Genomic DNA, 17,990 nt, shown 5'->3' with positions numbered 1-17,990 from the left:
TTGAAGAATTTGAGAAACTCAAGGGGTAAAATAAAAAATAAAAAAAATTAAATGACTCAATGGTGAATTGAAAACAACTACAGCCCCATACTGGAACTTTTTTTTCTTTTAGTTTACTTTGGTTTCTGCTCCAAGTCTTTGCCTGTTTAGCCACTTTTTCAACTTCATTATACTTACTAAGACAAACAAAGAAAAGAAACCCCTTCATTTCGCATTTCAACTTTTTTAGCTTTCAGCCATTCTCACCCTTTTTTCTATGAAGCAGTACTTGTCTCAGTTCACAGGTGTCAAACTCATCATGTCACGTGATGTGTCGCGACGTATCGCGACTGGGGTGGGCATGGTTTTGGTACGATGAAACCGGCCTGCGGGCTAGCAGTTTGACACCCCTGTCTTAGTTGAATGTTCAAGTCCCAAGTAACTTTTGATCATTCCTAATTTTTCTCTTTTCTTTTTTCAAGTCATTCTACTTTGTTTCATTTTATTGATTTTTTTTTCTTAGTAAAGTTTGGACATCGCTATTTATTTAGCATTTTTGTTTAATTTCCTTCTGCATTGGTCTTCCAGTGGCATATCTGAAATCGTGATCAGGTAATCTTCAACTTATGATCAAAACTTCAGTTGCTAAGCAATGTCAATCATCTCATGACCAGACCCAATTTTAGGACCATTTTTACCATGGTTGTTAAGCAAATTATAAAGCAAATACGGCTTCGCCAATTGGTGGAAACTGGCTGGGAAGGTCACAAATTGTGATCATTGTAATTTCAGGACATTGCAAGCAGTCATAAATGTGAGCTGTTTGCAAAGTGCCTGAATTTCAATCAGATGCCTGCAGGATCTGTTCGACTATCAAAAGTTTGAAGATAAGATTGTGAATCATTTTTCTGAAGGCCGTTGTAATCATTGTTAAAACAAATGGTCTTAAATTGAAGATTACATGTACAAGAAACCCTTGTATTCTCTTCTAAACAACAGCATCTACAAGTTCCTTACCCTTATATCCCTGCAACAGATTTAATACATACGAAGATGTTCTCTTTTTCTCAATCTGTAGGCCATGACTCTTCATATTTGGAGCTACATTTCTCCAGTTATATTGATGGAAGTTTAGGATGGATCAAAGTTCAATAATATTATTAAGCTCAGCAATAATTAAAAGAAAAAAATATACTAATTTTAACTGTCATAATATTTATATATCTATTTTGCTTAGTTTTATTATACCTTTCTGTATAAAATGAATTAGAGTATATATATATATATATATATATATATATATATATATATATATATATATATATATATATATATATATATATATATATATATATACCAATTGGAGACATTATTCTGTAACTTCTACCAGTTCAACTAGGTTTTCTACAATCCCAAGCACTCAAAATTATCCACTTTTATAATAGTAGTAATAATAATGATGATGATGATGATGATGATGATGATGATGTTGGAAAGGACATTGGAGGTCATCTGGTCCAACCCCCTGCTCAGGCAGGAAACCCTGTACCATTTCAGACAAATGGTTGTCCAGTCTCTTCTTAAAAACTTCCAGTGGTGGAGCATTCACCACTTCTGGAGGCAGGTTGTTCCACTGGTTAATTGTTCTAACTGTCAGAAAATTTCTCCTTAGTTCTAGGTTGCTTCTCTCCTTGATTAGTTTCCATCCGTTGGAAACACTGCTATCATGTCACCCCTCATCCTTCTCTTCATTAAACTAGACATACCCAATTCCAGCAACTGTTCCTTACATGTTTTACCCTCCAGTCCCCTGATCATCTTCGTTGCTCTTCTTTGTACTCTTTCTAGAGTCTCAACATCTTTTTTACATCATGGTGACCAAAACTGGATGCAGTATTCCAAGTGTGGCCTTACCAAGGCATGGTAAAGTGGTATTAACACTTCATGTGATCTTGATTCTATCCCTCTGTTAATGCAGCCTAGCACTGTGTTGGCTTTTTTGGCAGCTGCAGCACACTGCTGGCTTATATTTGTCCACTAGGACTCCAATGTCCTTCTCACAGTTGCTACTATTGAGCAAGGTACCACCTATACTATACCTGTGCATTTGTTTTTTCTTGCCCAAATGCAGAACCTTACTTTTTTCACCATTGAATTTCATTTTGTTAGATAGCGCCCAATGTTCAAATCTGTCAAGATCCTTCTGTATCTTAAGCCTGTCTTCTGGAGTGTTGGCTCTTCCTGCCAGCTTGGTGTCATCTACAAATTTGATGAGTTGCCTATCTATCCCCTCATCCAAATCATTGATGAAGATGTTGAAGAGCACTGGGCCCAGAACAGAGCCCTGGAGTAGCCCACTATTCACTTCCCTCCATGTAGATGCAGCTCCATTGAGGACCACACGCTGACTACGGCTGGTCAGCCAGTACTCAAATTTCTAAAGCAATTTCTCATATACTGATAGAAAGTGAAGAGGAAATACTTTGGGAAACCATACTAACTGTTCCATTCCAAACAATCTACAGCATACAGTTGCTTCTTACTCTAATTATAGAAAAGAATATTATATTTTATATGGCTCTTCAACAAAATGATGTAGCTGCTATTTCACTGTTGAAATAACAGCTGATATGAAGATATGAAGAAATGCTAACTTAATATGTTAATCATCAACATTTTAGCTGCAGGATGAAGGCCTCTATTAACATATTAATATTAACATATAATATTAATATCCAATTGAATATTCAAGGAATAGTAACCAATCCCTCTCCCCCCTTTCCTATTCTAGTGATTGTACATAGAGTTAATCTCCATGGTTAAATCATGACTAATAGGGAACCTCCTGATATACACAATGGCTTTCATGTAAGCTGGTATCTGCCATGTTGGGTATAGAGCTAGGCTACCCATTATATATATCCCTTGGACTGCAAGGCATTCAAACCAGTCAGTCCTAGAGGAGATCAACCCTGACTGCTCTTTAGAAGGCCAGATCCTGAAGCTAAAACTCAAATACTTTGGCCACCTAATGGGAAGGAAGGACTCACTGGAGAAGAACCTAATGCTGGGAAAGGTTGAGGGCAAGAGAAGAAGGGGACAACAGAGAATGAGGTGGCTGGATGGAGTCACTGAAGCAGTAGGTGTGAGCTTAAATGGACTCCAGAAGATGGTAGAGGACAGGAAGGCCTGGAGGAACGTTGTCCATGGGGTCACGATGGGTCGGGCATGACTTCGCAACTAACAACAACAACCCATTATATATTTGTAAGCATAGACACAGTCTCCTCATATATATAAACAGTGTACAGGTATTTAGAGACTGCCTCATTTAGCCACTGTTTGCAGTTACGATAGTAATAAAAAATAATTTTGTGACCAATCCTTATATTTAAGACAACTGCATATCTGTAAAGCAAAGAAAAGCTGAAGTAAGATCATAAATGTGTTCATGATTTCACTTAGCGGCCACTTAACAACTGAGTTGTTGGTTCCAGCTGTGGTCACTAAACAAGGACTACCTGTAACTAGGTATAAAAAAGCAAGGATGCAGCCTTGAAGAAGGAACATAGTTGCAATTACTAAAGAGCATCCTGTCATACAGCATCACAGTCTAGTTTGGAAGCATCACTGCTTCAGATAGGAAGGCAGTGCAGAGAGTGGTGAGGATGGTTGAAAAGATCATTGGCAGTTCCCTCCCTTTCATCCAGGACATAGCACATAAGCGTTGCTTGAGCACCGTCCGCAAGATTGTCTGGGACACTACACATCCTCTTCACGACCTGTTTTCCTTGTTACCTTCTGGGTGGAGGCTTCGTGGTGTCCGAAGCGGAACATCCAGATTCAGTCACAGCTTTGTTCCATGCAGTATTAACCTTGTGAACTCTAAAGCTTTCTCGTTCCGTTATGTATTCAAGATGGACAGTGAATAATATTTATATGTTACTTATATGCAAGGGTGTAGGTCTATACATATGTTGTATATAGTATGTTTGAAATGTGTTATATATGTGTTCACTTTGAGAGGAAGCAACTAAATTTCATTTTTAATGTGTGCCATTGTGCCCACAGGAAAAAAATGACAATAAAGGTTATCTATCTATCTATCTATCTATCTATCTATCTATCTATCTATCTATCTATCTATCTATCTATCTATCTGATAGAGAGGAAGTGGTAAGAAAGAAGTTGAAAATTGTCCTACCTAAGTTCTCTTGGCTATAAGATGGGGACAGAGAAACTCCATGGTCTTTCAAGATTCTGTTATTATATTCTACATCAATAGAGTTCCAAGTGTCTAGTCAGTTTTGTCTCCTGGCTCAGCTTGTTGCCTCCTGTGGCAAAGGACTGACACTTTGAGGGGAGGGGATGTTCATCATTCTTTATAAATTGAACTGAAGACACAAAGGAAATGCTTGAACAGAGCTAGTGGTTCCTTTTTGCACAAAGTTGCTAGTCAATCCGCCAACATTTGATACTGTATGTTATAGTAGCTGTATAAGCTGACTTACCACAGTGGTCAAAAAATCATCATCCTTTCCAGACTTGGCAGTATGGATAACTGAAGGGAAAACATATCCACACCAATGTTAATTGTAACCAATGCCATTGTAAACCTACAAAATAATTTTTGTTCAAAAAAAGTAGCATACATGCCACTACAATTTCTCCTAGTAATACAATGACTCAGTTCAATTAAGAATACAATTCACTGTATTTTATGAATTCCTGTGTTCATTTACACATTAAAAAGATCATTTAAAATATAAATAGACATTTTCTACAGCCCTAAACATACAGGAGTTTTCTTTTTATCTCTATTTTTAAAAATACAAAGTTACTATAGGTGTGTCCTGATCTTACATGGGATTTTCAACATCCTCCAAACAAGAAACTAATGGGATCCATGCTTATGTAGTATTATGTACTATTAAGCCACTCACAGACCCTTCAGTCTTCAATGACTAAATTACTGTACTTGCACTCAAGAAAAGTTAGGATGATATCATATCTACGTTACAAAAATCAGTTATGGCAGCAATTATAGCTGGATGGCAGCAAATAATTAGAATTTTCTGGCAATCTGTTTCCATTGTTGGTGCTAGTTACATTGTTTAGGAAAATATTTATTATTCAATAAGGTAATGATTTCCAATTTCTAACAGGTTTTCATGTAAACATTGGTGTTACATAAACATTTGAAAGGGGCATCTCAAAAGCCATGCTAATACAAGTGAATCACCCACTGTAGAAGCTTTAAAGCAGCATGTTCTCTGAAAAGACTGCCCAGCTGATCTGAAAATTGTTACTAGGTTTTTTTGCATGCACTTGTGTGCACAAAAAACATTCCCATTACCAGTTAGATGTAATGGCTATCCATGCATCTGTACACACAAAAAGTTTGGACAATCTCTGAAATAACTGTGCAAACTTTGCAGAAGCTTCAGCTGTTATAATGCTTTAAGAAGGGGTATATGTGCTAAAATGCTTTGTGGAGTGCCCGTTCAAATGTGTTGATTTAGTACATCAAAATCTGTTAAAAATAATTTCCTAATCTTCCATTAATCCAAACTTGAAATGTTTGATTATGCACGTGGGCGCACACAGATATACACATGCAGTTAACATTTGTTACCATTAGACTTGCTTTTTATTGCCCACGCTGTTGTGGCATCATGATTTACAGTACTATCGTTTTGTAATGCAGCCTTCATTGTACAGTCAAATGGAGATTTTGATTCTTCTGGAAAAGGTGTAGATTGATTCATGGAAAATCCATAATTTAAGGTTTGGGTCATCTTCAATTTGCGAAATCTGTTGGACATTCTGTTCCACCATGACTAGAAAAGAAAATATAATTCTGTTATCTTCCTTAGACATATAACTACGGATGATAATTAGGACTCTGATTTGAAATAAATTAGTATTAAGTTTAAGAAATATGCAGAAACTTGGAAAACATTCCTCTGTCCTTCCTTTAATCTCTTCCTTTGTCTAACGTTCATGTGAATGAAAAGGCCTTAGCAAGGAGCCAGTGGCAATGAAATAAGCAATGACATAGAAAAAGAAGAAAGTATTACTGGGAAAAAGTCTGAAATTGTCCCCCAAACTGACAGAATAGAAAGTAGCTGAATCCTGCTGTCAGATTTCTGTTCAAAACAAAAGGTGCACTGAAAAGGTAAATATATTATTTCTGTACCTTCAATCCTCCCTTGTCATCTGGCAACAATGGAATACCTATGGACTGCTTATTTCTGGAAAAGAGCGCAGTTACTTTGCTGTTCTGCTTATTCTTTTCTTGCATGCAGGCGGAGGCCAACAACCGCACAAGTTCCGCATCTGCAAAATTCACACAGTTTGGTAAAGTGTTTCTACTCTAACTGTAGCAAGACTGTGATATACAAGATAAGCACACAGAAGTACCTGGATCATTCAGCAGCATTATCAGGTCAAAGGCTGTATATCCATTTTTAGCACGCAGGTTGACATCAGCTCCTTGATTTAATAAATACTTAACAACTTCTTTATTTCTTTAAATAAAACAGAATATGAGCTACATACATATATTAAAGACAGATTTATTAGAAGATGCTACTAAAAAGAGATGAATTCTTCCTGCCTCTAATCTCTCTTAAACCGTTGTTGATTTCTGTTCTTTACATAGGTAGTCCTTAACTTACAACCATTTGTTTAGTGACCATTTGAAGTTATAGTGGCACTGAAAAAAGTGACTTACGCTTAATAACTGTAGTATCCCCGTGGTCACGTGATCAAAATTCAGATGCTTGGCAACTGGCATGTATTTATGACTGTTGCAGTGTCCCGGGTCATGTGATCACCCTGTGCAACCTCCTCCTGACAAGCAAAGTCAATGGGGAAGCCAGATTCATTTAACAACCATATTACTAACAACTGCGGTGATTCACTTAACAACTGTGGCAAGAAAGGTAATAAATTCACTTAACAGCTGTCTTGCTTAGCAACAGAAATTTTGGCCTCAGTTGTGGTTGTAAGTCGAGGACTACCTGTACCTGGTTCTTGTACTAAAGCTCTGTAGTAGTAAAGAGATTGCATCACTTAGTATCACATCTGCATTTCAACTCAGTTATCATCAATAATTCTATGGCTTGCTTAACATATTGCTTGTCCAAACTGATGTTTATAACTTACTGTAGCCCTCATCTCTAGAAGTAATTAGAATTTTCTGATTATAGGTCTATCTATTTGCAGTCAACCACCATCAAATGAATTCTACTTCCCAGACATAACACTCTAACTCAGAGGTCCCCAACCCCGGGGCCGCAGCCCATTACCAGGCTTGGCCTATTTGCAACCAGGCCACATGAGCAGCAGACCGGCACGCACACACGTACATCTCAACTTATGCAAGCTAGTATGCATGCATACACACAAGCAGCTCAACTTGTGTGCACATCTCAACTTGCACAAATCAAGCTGCACGCATGCACGCATGCTGCCCTACCGCTCACGTAGCCCAGTTCCTCTCTCCCCCCACTCCACCAGGCTACTAAGCCGCAAAGTTTGGGGACCACTGCTTAACTGCTACTTACAAGTTCACATAAAGCTGCAGCAACAAAGGTTCTACACTGCATTCTTGCAGTTTTATACAATGCATCTTCACTTGGCCTAAACAGCTTGGTAGCTGATGCCTATGTTCACCCGACACATTTCTCCTTGATTAACTGAAACATGGTTATCTCATTTAACTCAATTTTCAAGCTTCACACAACCCCAAAAACTAACCATACAGACTGGATTCATATAGCTAATTAGATGAAAAGTAACTGGCTTATTTGTAATTAAGTGTGTCGTACAAATTCAGTCATCAGAAACCTCAGCAATTGTGTTCAGTGTATTTGAATAAATATATACAATAAGCACCACTACTATTGGAACTATTTCCTTGTATGCTTTGTCTGATAAATATAATTTTATCAGAAAATGGGAAGAAAAATGTTCCCTAAAGATATCAGATAGACTTGTCCATAGATTGTAACATAAATAACAATGTTGTCTACAATTCTATCACAGAGAAAGGAAGAACATATACTACTGCAAACATGACATTGTAGCTGTTAGCTACAGAGTAACTTAACTTACATGTCACTAAATCACAATTTAATGATAGAATGTTGAATAAGCTACCATTATGGCTTAGTACAATGTATGAACCAAACTAATCCTAAATGTTTATGTAATTGGGTTGCCATCATAAAGAGATTATAATTTCATCCCATGAGATTGCTGGGGATAATCAAAAGGCAACAGTAATTTTAAGGGAAAAAAGGAAAAACTTCTCCCAAATCACATTAGCAAAATAAATGTATTTACCCATGATATGTAGCTTGCATTAATGCTGTCCAGCCATGGACATTATCTTGTTTGTCAATGTCTACATTTCTTGAAACAAGTAACTGTATAAGGGGCATCTGTCCAGTAACAGCTGCAATCATCAGGGGAGAAGCACCCTCGTCATTAATGACATTGGATTGTGCTGGGTCTTCATCAATAATTTCTTTCACCAGCTGAAAATTTCCTACAGAGAAAATAACATTGACTTGAAGCATTCAAAAGGTAATATCGTGATAGTTTTAGTTCTCTTTTTTGGCTATTAATTGATTTTCTATAGCTATATTAATCTTTTCACAGGTGGGTCCCACACAATTTGAAAACTTACTGTTTGAACAGAAGAGGGCTTGTAAAGAATCAGCCCTGAATTTTGATAAGGACTGAGTGCTGGCAGTATACGCAGGGGTGTCAAACTCAATTTCATTGAGGGCCGCATCAGCATTGTGGTTGCCCTCAGGGGGCCAGGTGGGTGTGGCCTGGGTGGGCATGGCCTACTGGGTGGGCGTGGCTAAAGTCCATATGGCCTACTGGGTAGGCGTGGCCAGCTCTACATCGTTCACATCAAGGGTGCCTATGGAGGCCTGGGCAGGAGTGGGACAGATCTGAGGGTCTCTGGCAGAAGGAGGGTCTCTGGGCCAAGGCAGTGGGGGCCGTTCCCTCACTGTTTCCAGGATGGCTTCGCGGGCCACATGAAACCACTTCACGGGCCGGATCTGGCCCCCGGGCCTTGTGTTTGACATGTCTGCAGTATAGTATATACTCTGAACCTAAGGTCCTCTGGCTGGCATTGATAGCCCTGTTCAGTTCCTACAGGCAGGCAGAGCAGCGTAGGAAAGAGGGCAGAAATTACAGGGATCTAAAAAAGAGTAAGAGCCAAAAAAAGAAGAGAGAGATGGATTTAACAGAAAAATTGAACAGTTCATATGAATGAGGAAAAAAGCAGAAGACTAGAAGACAGAGAAGGGAAATAAACTAATGGAACAGAAGGACAGAAAGAATTATACATAACAACAAGCTACCCAAACTCATTAACCAAAGTTCATATAACGATTTCAAATCTTTGGTTGCAAATCACTATTATACTTCTAAAGCAACTGCAGAGCCAGGTCTCAGATTAAAAACCACATGTATTAAAATTATAATGCTCTTACCCATTTTTAAAGCATGGAAGATATCAGGTTGACTTTTCTGCTTATCTAGTCAAAGAGGAAACAGATACACGTATATCATTTACTTATGGTAACACTACAGACAATACATTAGTACCAGCATTTTAAATGAACCGATTTATTAGACAATTTGCATTTCAATTTCTCAATTCTGAAAAGCAAAAGCAGCGAAAACATTGAATAGAATAACATGAAGATGCTTATTCTTGAGGACTGTTGAAGATACCAGAGTCCTTTTCTTTCCCCCTTGGCCTCTTAAGATGGCAGTTGTTGGCATTGTGAAAGGAATGTACTGTAGTGTTCTTTCTTTGAACAGAAAGATTACTGAGATAGTATATCTCTCAGAATGCAATGTTAAAAACCTTCAGCAACCTAAAAAAATCAGGGATATTTCCATTAATTTTTAAAACTTAACAGCTGTATGAAATAATACTAAATTCATTTAGAAATCATATTTATCAGATCACCTGACACCAAATACTATGGTAAGCAAAGAACAAAAATAAAGTATGAAAACAATCAAGAAGAGCAAAATGTTTCAGCTGAAGGGAACAATACCCAGCCTCAAACACACACCTTCCCATTCTTCCATTCATCTTAGTCCATGGCCTGGAGGAAGAACTAAGTCTTCAAGACTCTCTTGAAGGAGATGAGATGGTGATTACCTCCTTACCATTAGGTGTTTAGAATACAGGAAGACAAGGTAAACTATTAATTTATTATTTATTATGACTGGCAGTTCATAATTTCAGTCTTCTCTAGCCTAACTGAAATACAAAGGATTGTATTTCTTGAGATCTGCGTAGGTGACCGACTCGAGCGTAGCTGAGGCGACTAGGTTCTCAGCTATATTGAATGTCACCTGGCCGCACATGCACAGAAGAGTTGCGGCCTTCAAGCCGTCTTCGTTAACTTGATTAGCTTGCAGATAGTTCTCGACGCGAGAGATGTAAGAACGCCACCTCTCAGGATGCGCCACATCGAATTCTTCTAATTTTCCGACCTTGGCCATGGTGAGTTGTTTTCTTGTTTTCGTCCTCGCAATGCCTTGTGCTGCTGTGCTTCTGTGCTGGCCCTAGGACAAATCCTCAGGCGTGGTGGTCTCCAGCGTGGCTTGCTGGCAGACCGAGGGGGGGGGAAACGTAGTTCCTGCTAGGCTTTGATGCTTGCCTCACCCCCTAGTGACTTCTGGCTCTCTTCATTAAGCAGCATATCCCACCCTTGTCACCACTGTTAAGTTTTCAGTTTGGTGAGGCATTGAATGAGGCAGAGTGGTGAAACAGCAACACGTTTATTCAGTAACAACAGAAACAGCACTAACTGCTGCTAAACTACTATTTATACGGATTGCCACTAGGCGGCAACCAATAGAATTAAAGCATTAATTCACATGCAAAAACGCAGTTAACAGTCCTGGAGACAAGCAGTCTGGGTTTCAAACAACACGTTAAGCAATCACTCAACTGATTACAGCAATTAAGGCCAATATATTACATTCTGTAATAGAATGACATCCCACCTTTTCTCAAATTTCATTATATTTTCATTTACTGTTGTCATCAAAGTCTTAACACTTTAAAGTAATGTTATGTCTGGCTAGTACTGCTAAGGGAGACTACCAAAAAGATATCGTGTTAGGTTAGTTTGGATATACAGAAACCCTGGGCTACATGAAGCAGAGTCCATGTTTGAACATAGTAAATCTCTTTACAGGCTTTCCAGGAACAACCTTTGCTAGTAATAATAATGGACATTAAACCTAACTACATTATGAATATTCAGCTTTAATGCAATACATAGAATCCATCTGAATCCACAGGGTAGATTCAAATGGATTAACAGCACGGTAGGGTGAATTGAAACTATAGTATGTCAAAAACCAGAAAAAGATCTCAGCATGATGGATAGATACTGTAGTACCAAAAATTATATATGAACATCCATAACCAAAAACTTCCCAAGAACTAACTGCCCAATTCATTATTAATATAATTTTCTAGAAGTGTAACAATATTCCTTAACAAGATTGATGAATGCTAGCTACTCAGAATCCAATATTTCTTTATTTTAAAACAGAAGACAAAGGAGAGTGTTTGTGAAACTACAAGTATGAGTGAGTTGCTTGCTGCTTTTCTGCATGTAACTTTTCTCATAATTTTCTTTGTAGAATTAAGGCACTACAAGCCGATTTATGGCAACAATCTGATTGCTGAGTTAAATAATTTCTCTGCTTGCATTAGTCTGAAACTCATATTGTGTGTCTCAAATTAGTTATGCTGTGATTGAGAAATGTAGTAAAGGGACAGTTGTAATTCAGTTGTACAGTACTTTAATTGTCCTCAATTTCAATAAACCCATGCAGTCCTGAACTGCATATTGTTGCTTTCTGTGGTAATTGTTCTCATTGGGAGTGAGATGCTGAGAGTAGAAGGTAAAGTACTTTATGATTTCCTCCTCCAAAGAACCCATACTGTATTGTAGACTAGGCAATTAGAAAAAAAAATCCTAGGCAAATTACTCTTATATCATAGTGAAGCAAAACAAGTGTTTTACTTTAGACATAATTTATATCCAGTTATACAGTTTATAACCATATCCAGTTCTAATGCCTGATGGTCAAATATTGTTAAAGATTTTTTTTCTGATGTATACGCTGTGGTCATATAATGTTTCCTAATTCAAAGATGAGCAAGCAAATTATTTGTGACCTGAAACCATGCATTTCTTGAGAGATTAAGCCTGCTGAGGGCTGGAGAACAAAGTGGGTGTAGCCATGCATAAGGGCTGGACAAGATATCTTTTTCCCCCAGGTTTGTGAGGGAGGTAATAGAGGTGTTTCTTCATTATTGTTATTTTTTTTTAAAAAAAAACATGTTAAGCTTCTGTTAAGGCTTACTACATTATAGGTTTTATCGTGTTTCCAGCCTTAAAAGGCAAAAACTGCTAATTTTTAGCAATTGTGGCTGGAAGGGATACTGGATACTGGAAACTGCAAAATCAGAATTTGTGGCTATATATACTGTGGTGTTAGGACCTGTTTAGTTGATTGCACATTATGCAAAAATATTGTCAGGTAAATAGGAATTAATACTTACATTAGTTTAACTATTAACAAACATTGCATATGAAATATGCACTTATTTTATTTCAAGACAGCATAGTCTTGTGATGCATGAATTCAATAATCAAAAGTTTTTAAAAAACTCTTAACTTAGCAATATACATTTCATTAAGTTGCAATGTGGTTTGTTTGTTCTGTGCATCCCAGGCCTAGGCATTTTGGATTATATTTTGGTCATAATTTACAATTTAATGCCAGGCATAAGCTCTGATAATACATAAAAGATGTATCATGTAGCTTTTGTTATTCTGGGTATAAGCACATAATGACATCACTTTTTTTAAAAAAAACTGATATGATAAAGGATAATTTTTCTGAACAGAAAAATCTGGACTGTGTATTTACATTGAAGTAAAAAAAAAGAACAGTGACAGTTAAATATTTTATGTGTTGTATATCTTAGGCCTCAGTAGACTTGACTTAACTCCATTAGAAGTTATCTACCGGTATTAGTTTGCTAAAAAAACAATTATACCAAACCCCAAGATAAAGTGAAAGCAGCTCATACCTGTCTGAGGTCTAACTGTTGTCAATGGTGCCAAATAATCCATCATATCTTCCTGTTTGAAATCCACAGATATTTCATACGGTGTTTTATGCAGAATATTCAGATGATCAGGATTGGCTCCTTTGTTCATAAGCTGTTGGGCTAAACTAACTCTTCCACTAACAGCTGCCAACATCAGGGGAGTCCAGCCCACAGTCTTCACTGAGTAATTACAATCAGCTCCCCAGTCCAATAGAAGATGGACCACTGCCTCATGTCCATGTTGGACAGCCGTCATAAGGGGAGTGACAGCGGGCATTTCCTCTTTACTGCTATCCAAGCTGACACTCAAGTGATCATAATTGTCGACATAAGCACCAGATTCCAGAAGCAGCTTAATCACACCAATATGGCTGCCCCGTGATGCTATGGTGAGTACACTGGCTCCCAATTTATTCTGTGCATTAAGATCAGCTCCATTTTCCAGCAAGATGCGAGCCACATTTAGATGTCCAAACCTTTGATTGGAGAAAAGAAAAAGAAAATAATTACAATATCCAAGAAAATAAATGTGCGTTACTTAGATTTAAAAGGATTCTGCATTAACATAGCAAATATTTGTGTGCCGGGACCTCCCCAGATTCGTTTTCAATCTAACTAGAATACTGAGGCCAAGTTCAATATCATGTTTGCCTCAGCCTCAACACATCTCATGTGGCATTCCATCTGAACATCTTAAGAGAAAGATTTCTGTATTACTTAAAGCTCATACAGTGTATTGCAAAAATATGAGATTAATAGCTTGTATATAGTAACTATACAGAATAACCGCAATAGTTGTGGTAAAAGCAGATCTAGCTCTTTAGTTTAATTTTAAGTAAAGGTCAACCAATAAAGTAAGCTTTGGAAGTGTTCTAACGTTTGAAAAGCAGAGTGGGATATCAAAACTTTTTGATAGAAGGATGTCTGTAGGCATTTATTTTGATAAGTGGTAAAGTTGGAGAAACAAGACAAATTCAAGTATCTCAAAAGCAGTTTTCTCTTTCGCATACTACTGTAAATGACCTTACACTCTGCCCAAAGGGCTAAGGCCTGTATAAAAGAGCAACTCGGCTTTTGAGTATTTTACTTCTGCTATGTGAAACTTCTGCCAACCTAGCAGTTCGAAAGCACGTAAAAATGCAAGTAGAAAAATAGGGACCACTGCGGTGGGAAGGTAACAGCGTTCCGTGCGCCTTTGGCGTCTAGTCATGCCGGCCACATGACCACGGAGATGTCCTCGGACAAGCGCTGGCTCTTCGGCTTTGAAACGGAGATGAGCACCGGCCCCTAGAGTCGGACCGACTAGCACGCATGTGCGTGCGGGGGAACCTTTACCTTTACCTTTACCTTATGTGAAACTACTACAGTATGGGTAATAAAAAAATTAAATACTGCTTTTCTTTTAACAGTGACTCCTAGTTCTAGTTTATTATATTTCAGGTTTTATTACATTTTTAAAATTTTATTATTCTTCCTTCAGTATCTCAGGATTATTCCACATATAATGTGACTGAAGGACCAGACCTAAAACTGTAACTATATCCAAAAGAGCTGCAATTGTTTTAGCTTCCAGTATCAAACCAAATTATTTAGCAGCATATTTCTTTTTTTTTATTCCAAACACTTAGTACCCAGGAAGTTTCATTAAGGCACAGCATGCCTAGATGGGAAATGTACTGAATCTTTCTTCAACCTCTGGTTTTTCTTCAACATTGTTTCTCAATGCTGTTTTTGTTTAGTCTCATACTAGTGAAGAGAGATGGTTGGAAAGAAACAAACTCAAATAAAGTGCAGTGGAAGGAAGCCAGAATCCATTCCATGCCACTGAATCTGAGATTAAAATGCCTCCCACTAATGCTTTATAAGAAACTAATAATAACACACGAATATATTGTACGCCGAAATATTGTAGATTTTCCGTAGTTTAGGTTTAGACATGGATTTGGTGGCTCAGGCATTCTGTTTAGGCAACACACTTAAGATATAAAATCCTGCACCTGCACAATAAGGCAACATTAAAATGACTTCTAAGAGTCACTTTAGATATTGATGGTATAAATTTATAGATATAAAGAGGTACAAGTTTGTTTACATATCGTTGCATTTCTACACGCGTGTTGTTGTTGTTGTTAGTTGCGAAGTCGTGCCCGACCCATCGCGACCCTATGGACAACGTTCCTCCAGGCCTTCCTGTCCTCTACCATCTTCTGGAGTCCATTTAAGCTCACGCCTACTGCTTCAGTGACTTCATCCAGCCACCTCATTCTCTGTCGTCCCCTTCTTCTCTTGCCCTCAATCTTTCCCAGCATTAGGCTCTTCTCCAGTGAGTCCTTCCTTCTCATTAGGTGGCCAAAGTATTTGAGTTTTAGTTTCAGGATCTGGCCTTCTAAAGAGCAGTCAGGGTTGATCTCCTCTAGGACTGACCGGTTTGATCGCCTTGCAGTCCAAGGGACTCAAAAGAGTCTTCTCCAGCACCATAGTTCAAAGGCCTCAATTCTTTGGCGCTCAGCCTTTCGTATGGTCCAGCTTTCACTGCCATACATTGCAACTGGGAAGACCATAGCCTTGACTATACGCACTTTTGTTGACAGGGTGATGTCTCTGCTTTTTAGTGTGCTGTCTAGATTTGCCATGGCTTTCCTCCCCAGGAGCAAGCGTCTTTTAATTTCTTGGCTGCAGTCCCCATCTGCAGTGATCTTGGAGCCCACGTACACGTACACGTACACGTGTGTACTACCTTTCATCTCTCAGTTTTTAACCACACTAAGAAAACGGCAGCAATTTGGAGGGGGGGAAATGGAAGAGAATAAAAACTGTGCAATAAGCGCAAACGAGTCAGGGAAACCAAAGACCCAGGAGAATCTAGTTGGAGAGGCAAAGAAGAGCGATCTTGGAAACTACGCAAAAAGCCAAGATTCCCACTCAGCTGGGGTGAGGGGGGATATCTATTTAAGCATGGTCTGGTCTGAAGGGTTTAATTTTAATTGTGGTTTTAACTTATCTTCTACATTTGGGCAGTAGGGCTTAATTTATTCTCAATTTTCTGTATTTGTGCATTTTGACATTTATGTCACTGTTCACCGCCCTGAGTCCTTAGGGAGAAGGGCGGTATACAAATCAAATCGAATAAATAAATAAATAATAAATAAAAGCAGCTTCAGGGGCCTCCCCACCAGCTGTTCCACCGTTGTTTTATCCCGAGCTTGAACTGTAGGGAGCGCGCTTGAGCCAGACAGCCAGGCCAAATCTGCCCAGCAAAGGACCGCTGAACCACCACCACCACCCCCCGCCCCGCCCCGGCTTCTCCCGCCGCGCTAACCTGGCAGCTTGCATGAGCGGGCTCCAGCCGCAGTGATTCCGGCTCTGCACCGAGGCCCCCCGCCGCAGTAGGAAGCCCACCAGCTCTTCGTGTCCCCCGGCCGCTGCGAACTGCAAGCCGGTGTTGCCCGCCTCGTCCGTGCAGTCCACTGGCACCGAGCCCGGAGGAATGTCCGCCGCGGCCCCAACCCCACCTCCGCTCGACGAGCCGCTGCCAGCCTCCGCCGCTGCGTCTTCGGCGGCAGGCGAGGGTCCGGCTAGCAAGCGCCGGGCGCACTCGCAGTCTCCCTGATCGCAAGCGCGAAGTAGCAGCTGAACGCCGGCGGGCACCCCGCACTCCCCCATCGGCCGACTCGGCCCCCTTCCGAACCCGTCCGCAATCCTCCTCCTCCTCCGCTCCGCCCGTGGATAGAAAGAAGGAGGGAGAAATCCGACCGAAGCGCCAAGTTCTCCACAGTTGGGAAAAGGGAGGGCTGCGCTGCTGAGGCCTCCGGCAGGGGGAGGGAGAGAAGGATGGTTTCAATTAATACGGGAAGGGGAATCGGTTTAGGCCAGGGGTCCTCAAACTTGGCCCTTTTATGACTTGTGGACTTCAACTCCCTGAATTCCTCAGCCAGCGTGCCTGGTTTCGGAATTCTGGGAGTTGAAGTCCACAAGTCATAAAAGGGCCAAGTTTGAAGACCCCTGGTTTAGGAAGTCTTCTGCTTGTGACACAGCTCTCCCCCTTTAATTCAGGCAACTAGGGCAGGGGTAGGCAACCTCGGCTCTTTTATGACTCATGGACTTCAACTCCCAGAATTCCTGAGTCAGCTGACTCAGGAATTCTGGGAGTTGAAGTCCATGAGTCATAAAAGAGCCGAGGTTGCCTACCCCTGAACTAGGGCCAACACACTAAATAGCAGCTTTATTTTTATTTTATTTATTTTTATTCCATTTATATCCCGCCCTTCTCCGAAGACTCAGGGCGGCTTACAAGCTTTAGCAATAGCCTTCGTTCTATGTATATGCCTGCTTGTTAGGGGCTTCTTTCTCCGACCCTGCCGCAGGGACTTCCTTTCGAAACAGGGTAGAAAAGTTTACATCTTTCAAATTATTAATGTGACGGGTGGCATACGTGTTGGGGATTTCTAAAAGGAGCCGGCGTGCAACATTTGAAATAACGAGTTTCAAACAAGACATCACATTTCTATCGTTGTTTTAAAGCACAGGATACCTAGTTTTCACATACAAAGGTAAAAAAATTGTTTTCCAGTCTAACTCAATTTGGACTTTAGGCAAAAGTTTTTGGAAAAGTTGCCAGGGGATGTTTTCACTTGATAAAATTTGATTTCGCATTCAGAAATTCAGCACTAATAACTACCCTGAGTTGGAGTATTATCCAACTATTTTTAATAATGACCCCAGTAACGGGATCGATGGAATGTTTCTCAATTTTTGTGGATGGCACAAAATAAGGAGATTGGCCAATAATCCAGGAAGAGTGCATCAGGTTGCATCTTTAGCT

The 17,990-nt window shown here is 39.5% G+C and overlaps 1 protein-coding gene across 2 annotated transcripts in view; it reads right to left on the bottom strand.

Annotated features, from left to right (window-relative positions):
- The window catches only part of ANKS6 (ankyrin repeat and sterile alpha motif domain containing 6), a 38,904-nt gene extending 22,046 nt beyond the window's left edge, over positions 1 to 16,858 (bottom strand). For both annotated transcript variants that reach the window (XR_014492308.1, XM_083361112.1), the window contains exons 1-8: positions 16,488 to 16,858; positions 13,148 to 13,644; positions 9,501 to 9,545; positions 8,332 to 8,536; positions 6,403 to 6,509; positions 6,179 to 6,318; positions 5,615 to 5,819; positions 4,491 to 4,540 (exon numbers count right to left, since the gene is read on the bottom strand). Coding sequence is in view for 1 of the 2 variants with exons in the window: in XM_083361112.1 (XP_083217238.1) it covers positions 4,491 to 4,540; positions 5,615 to 5,819; positions 6,179 to 6,318; positions 6,403 to 6,509; positions 8,332 to 8,536; positions 9,501 to 9,545; positions 13,148 to 13,644; positions 16,488 to 16,831 (1,593 nt within the window). In the remaining variant the exon portion in view is untranslated. The remainder of the gene's footprint in view (positions 1 to 4,490; positions 4,541 to 5,614; positions 5,820 to 6,178; positions 6,319 to 6,402; positions 6,510 to 8,331; positions 8,537 to 9,500; positions 9,546 to 13,147; positions 13,645 to 16,487) is intronic.
- Between the last annotated feature and the right edge of the window lie 1,132 nt (positions 16,859 to 17,990).

Source organism: Vipera ursinii (genome assembly GCF_947247035.1).
Source record: "Vipera ursinii genome assembly, chromosome: 3".
NCBI lineage: Eukaryota > Metazoa > Chordata > Lepidosauria > Squamata > Viperidae > Vipera > Vipera ursinii.
Note: the sequence above shows the minus strand (reverse complement) of the source record. Positions and strands in the feature narration are given on the sequence as shown.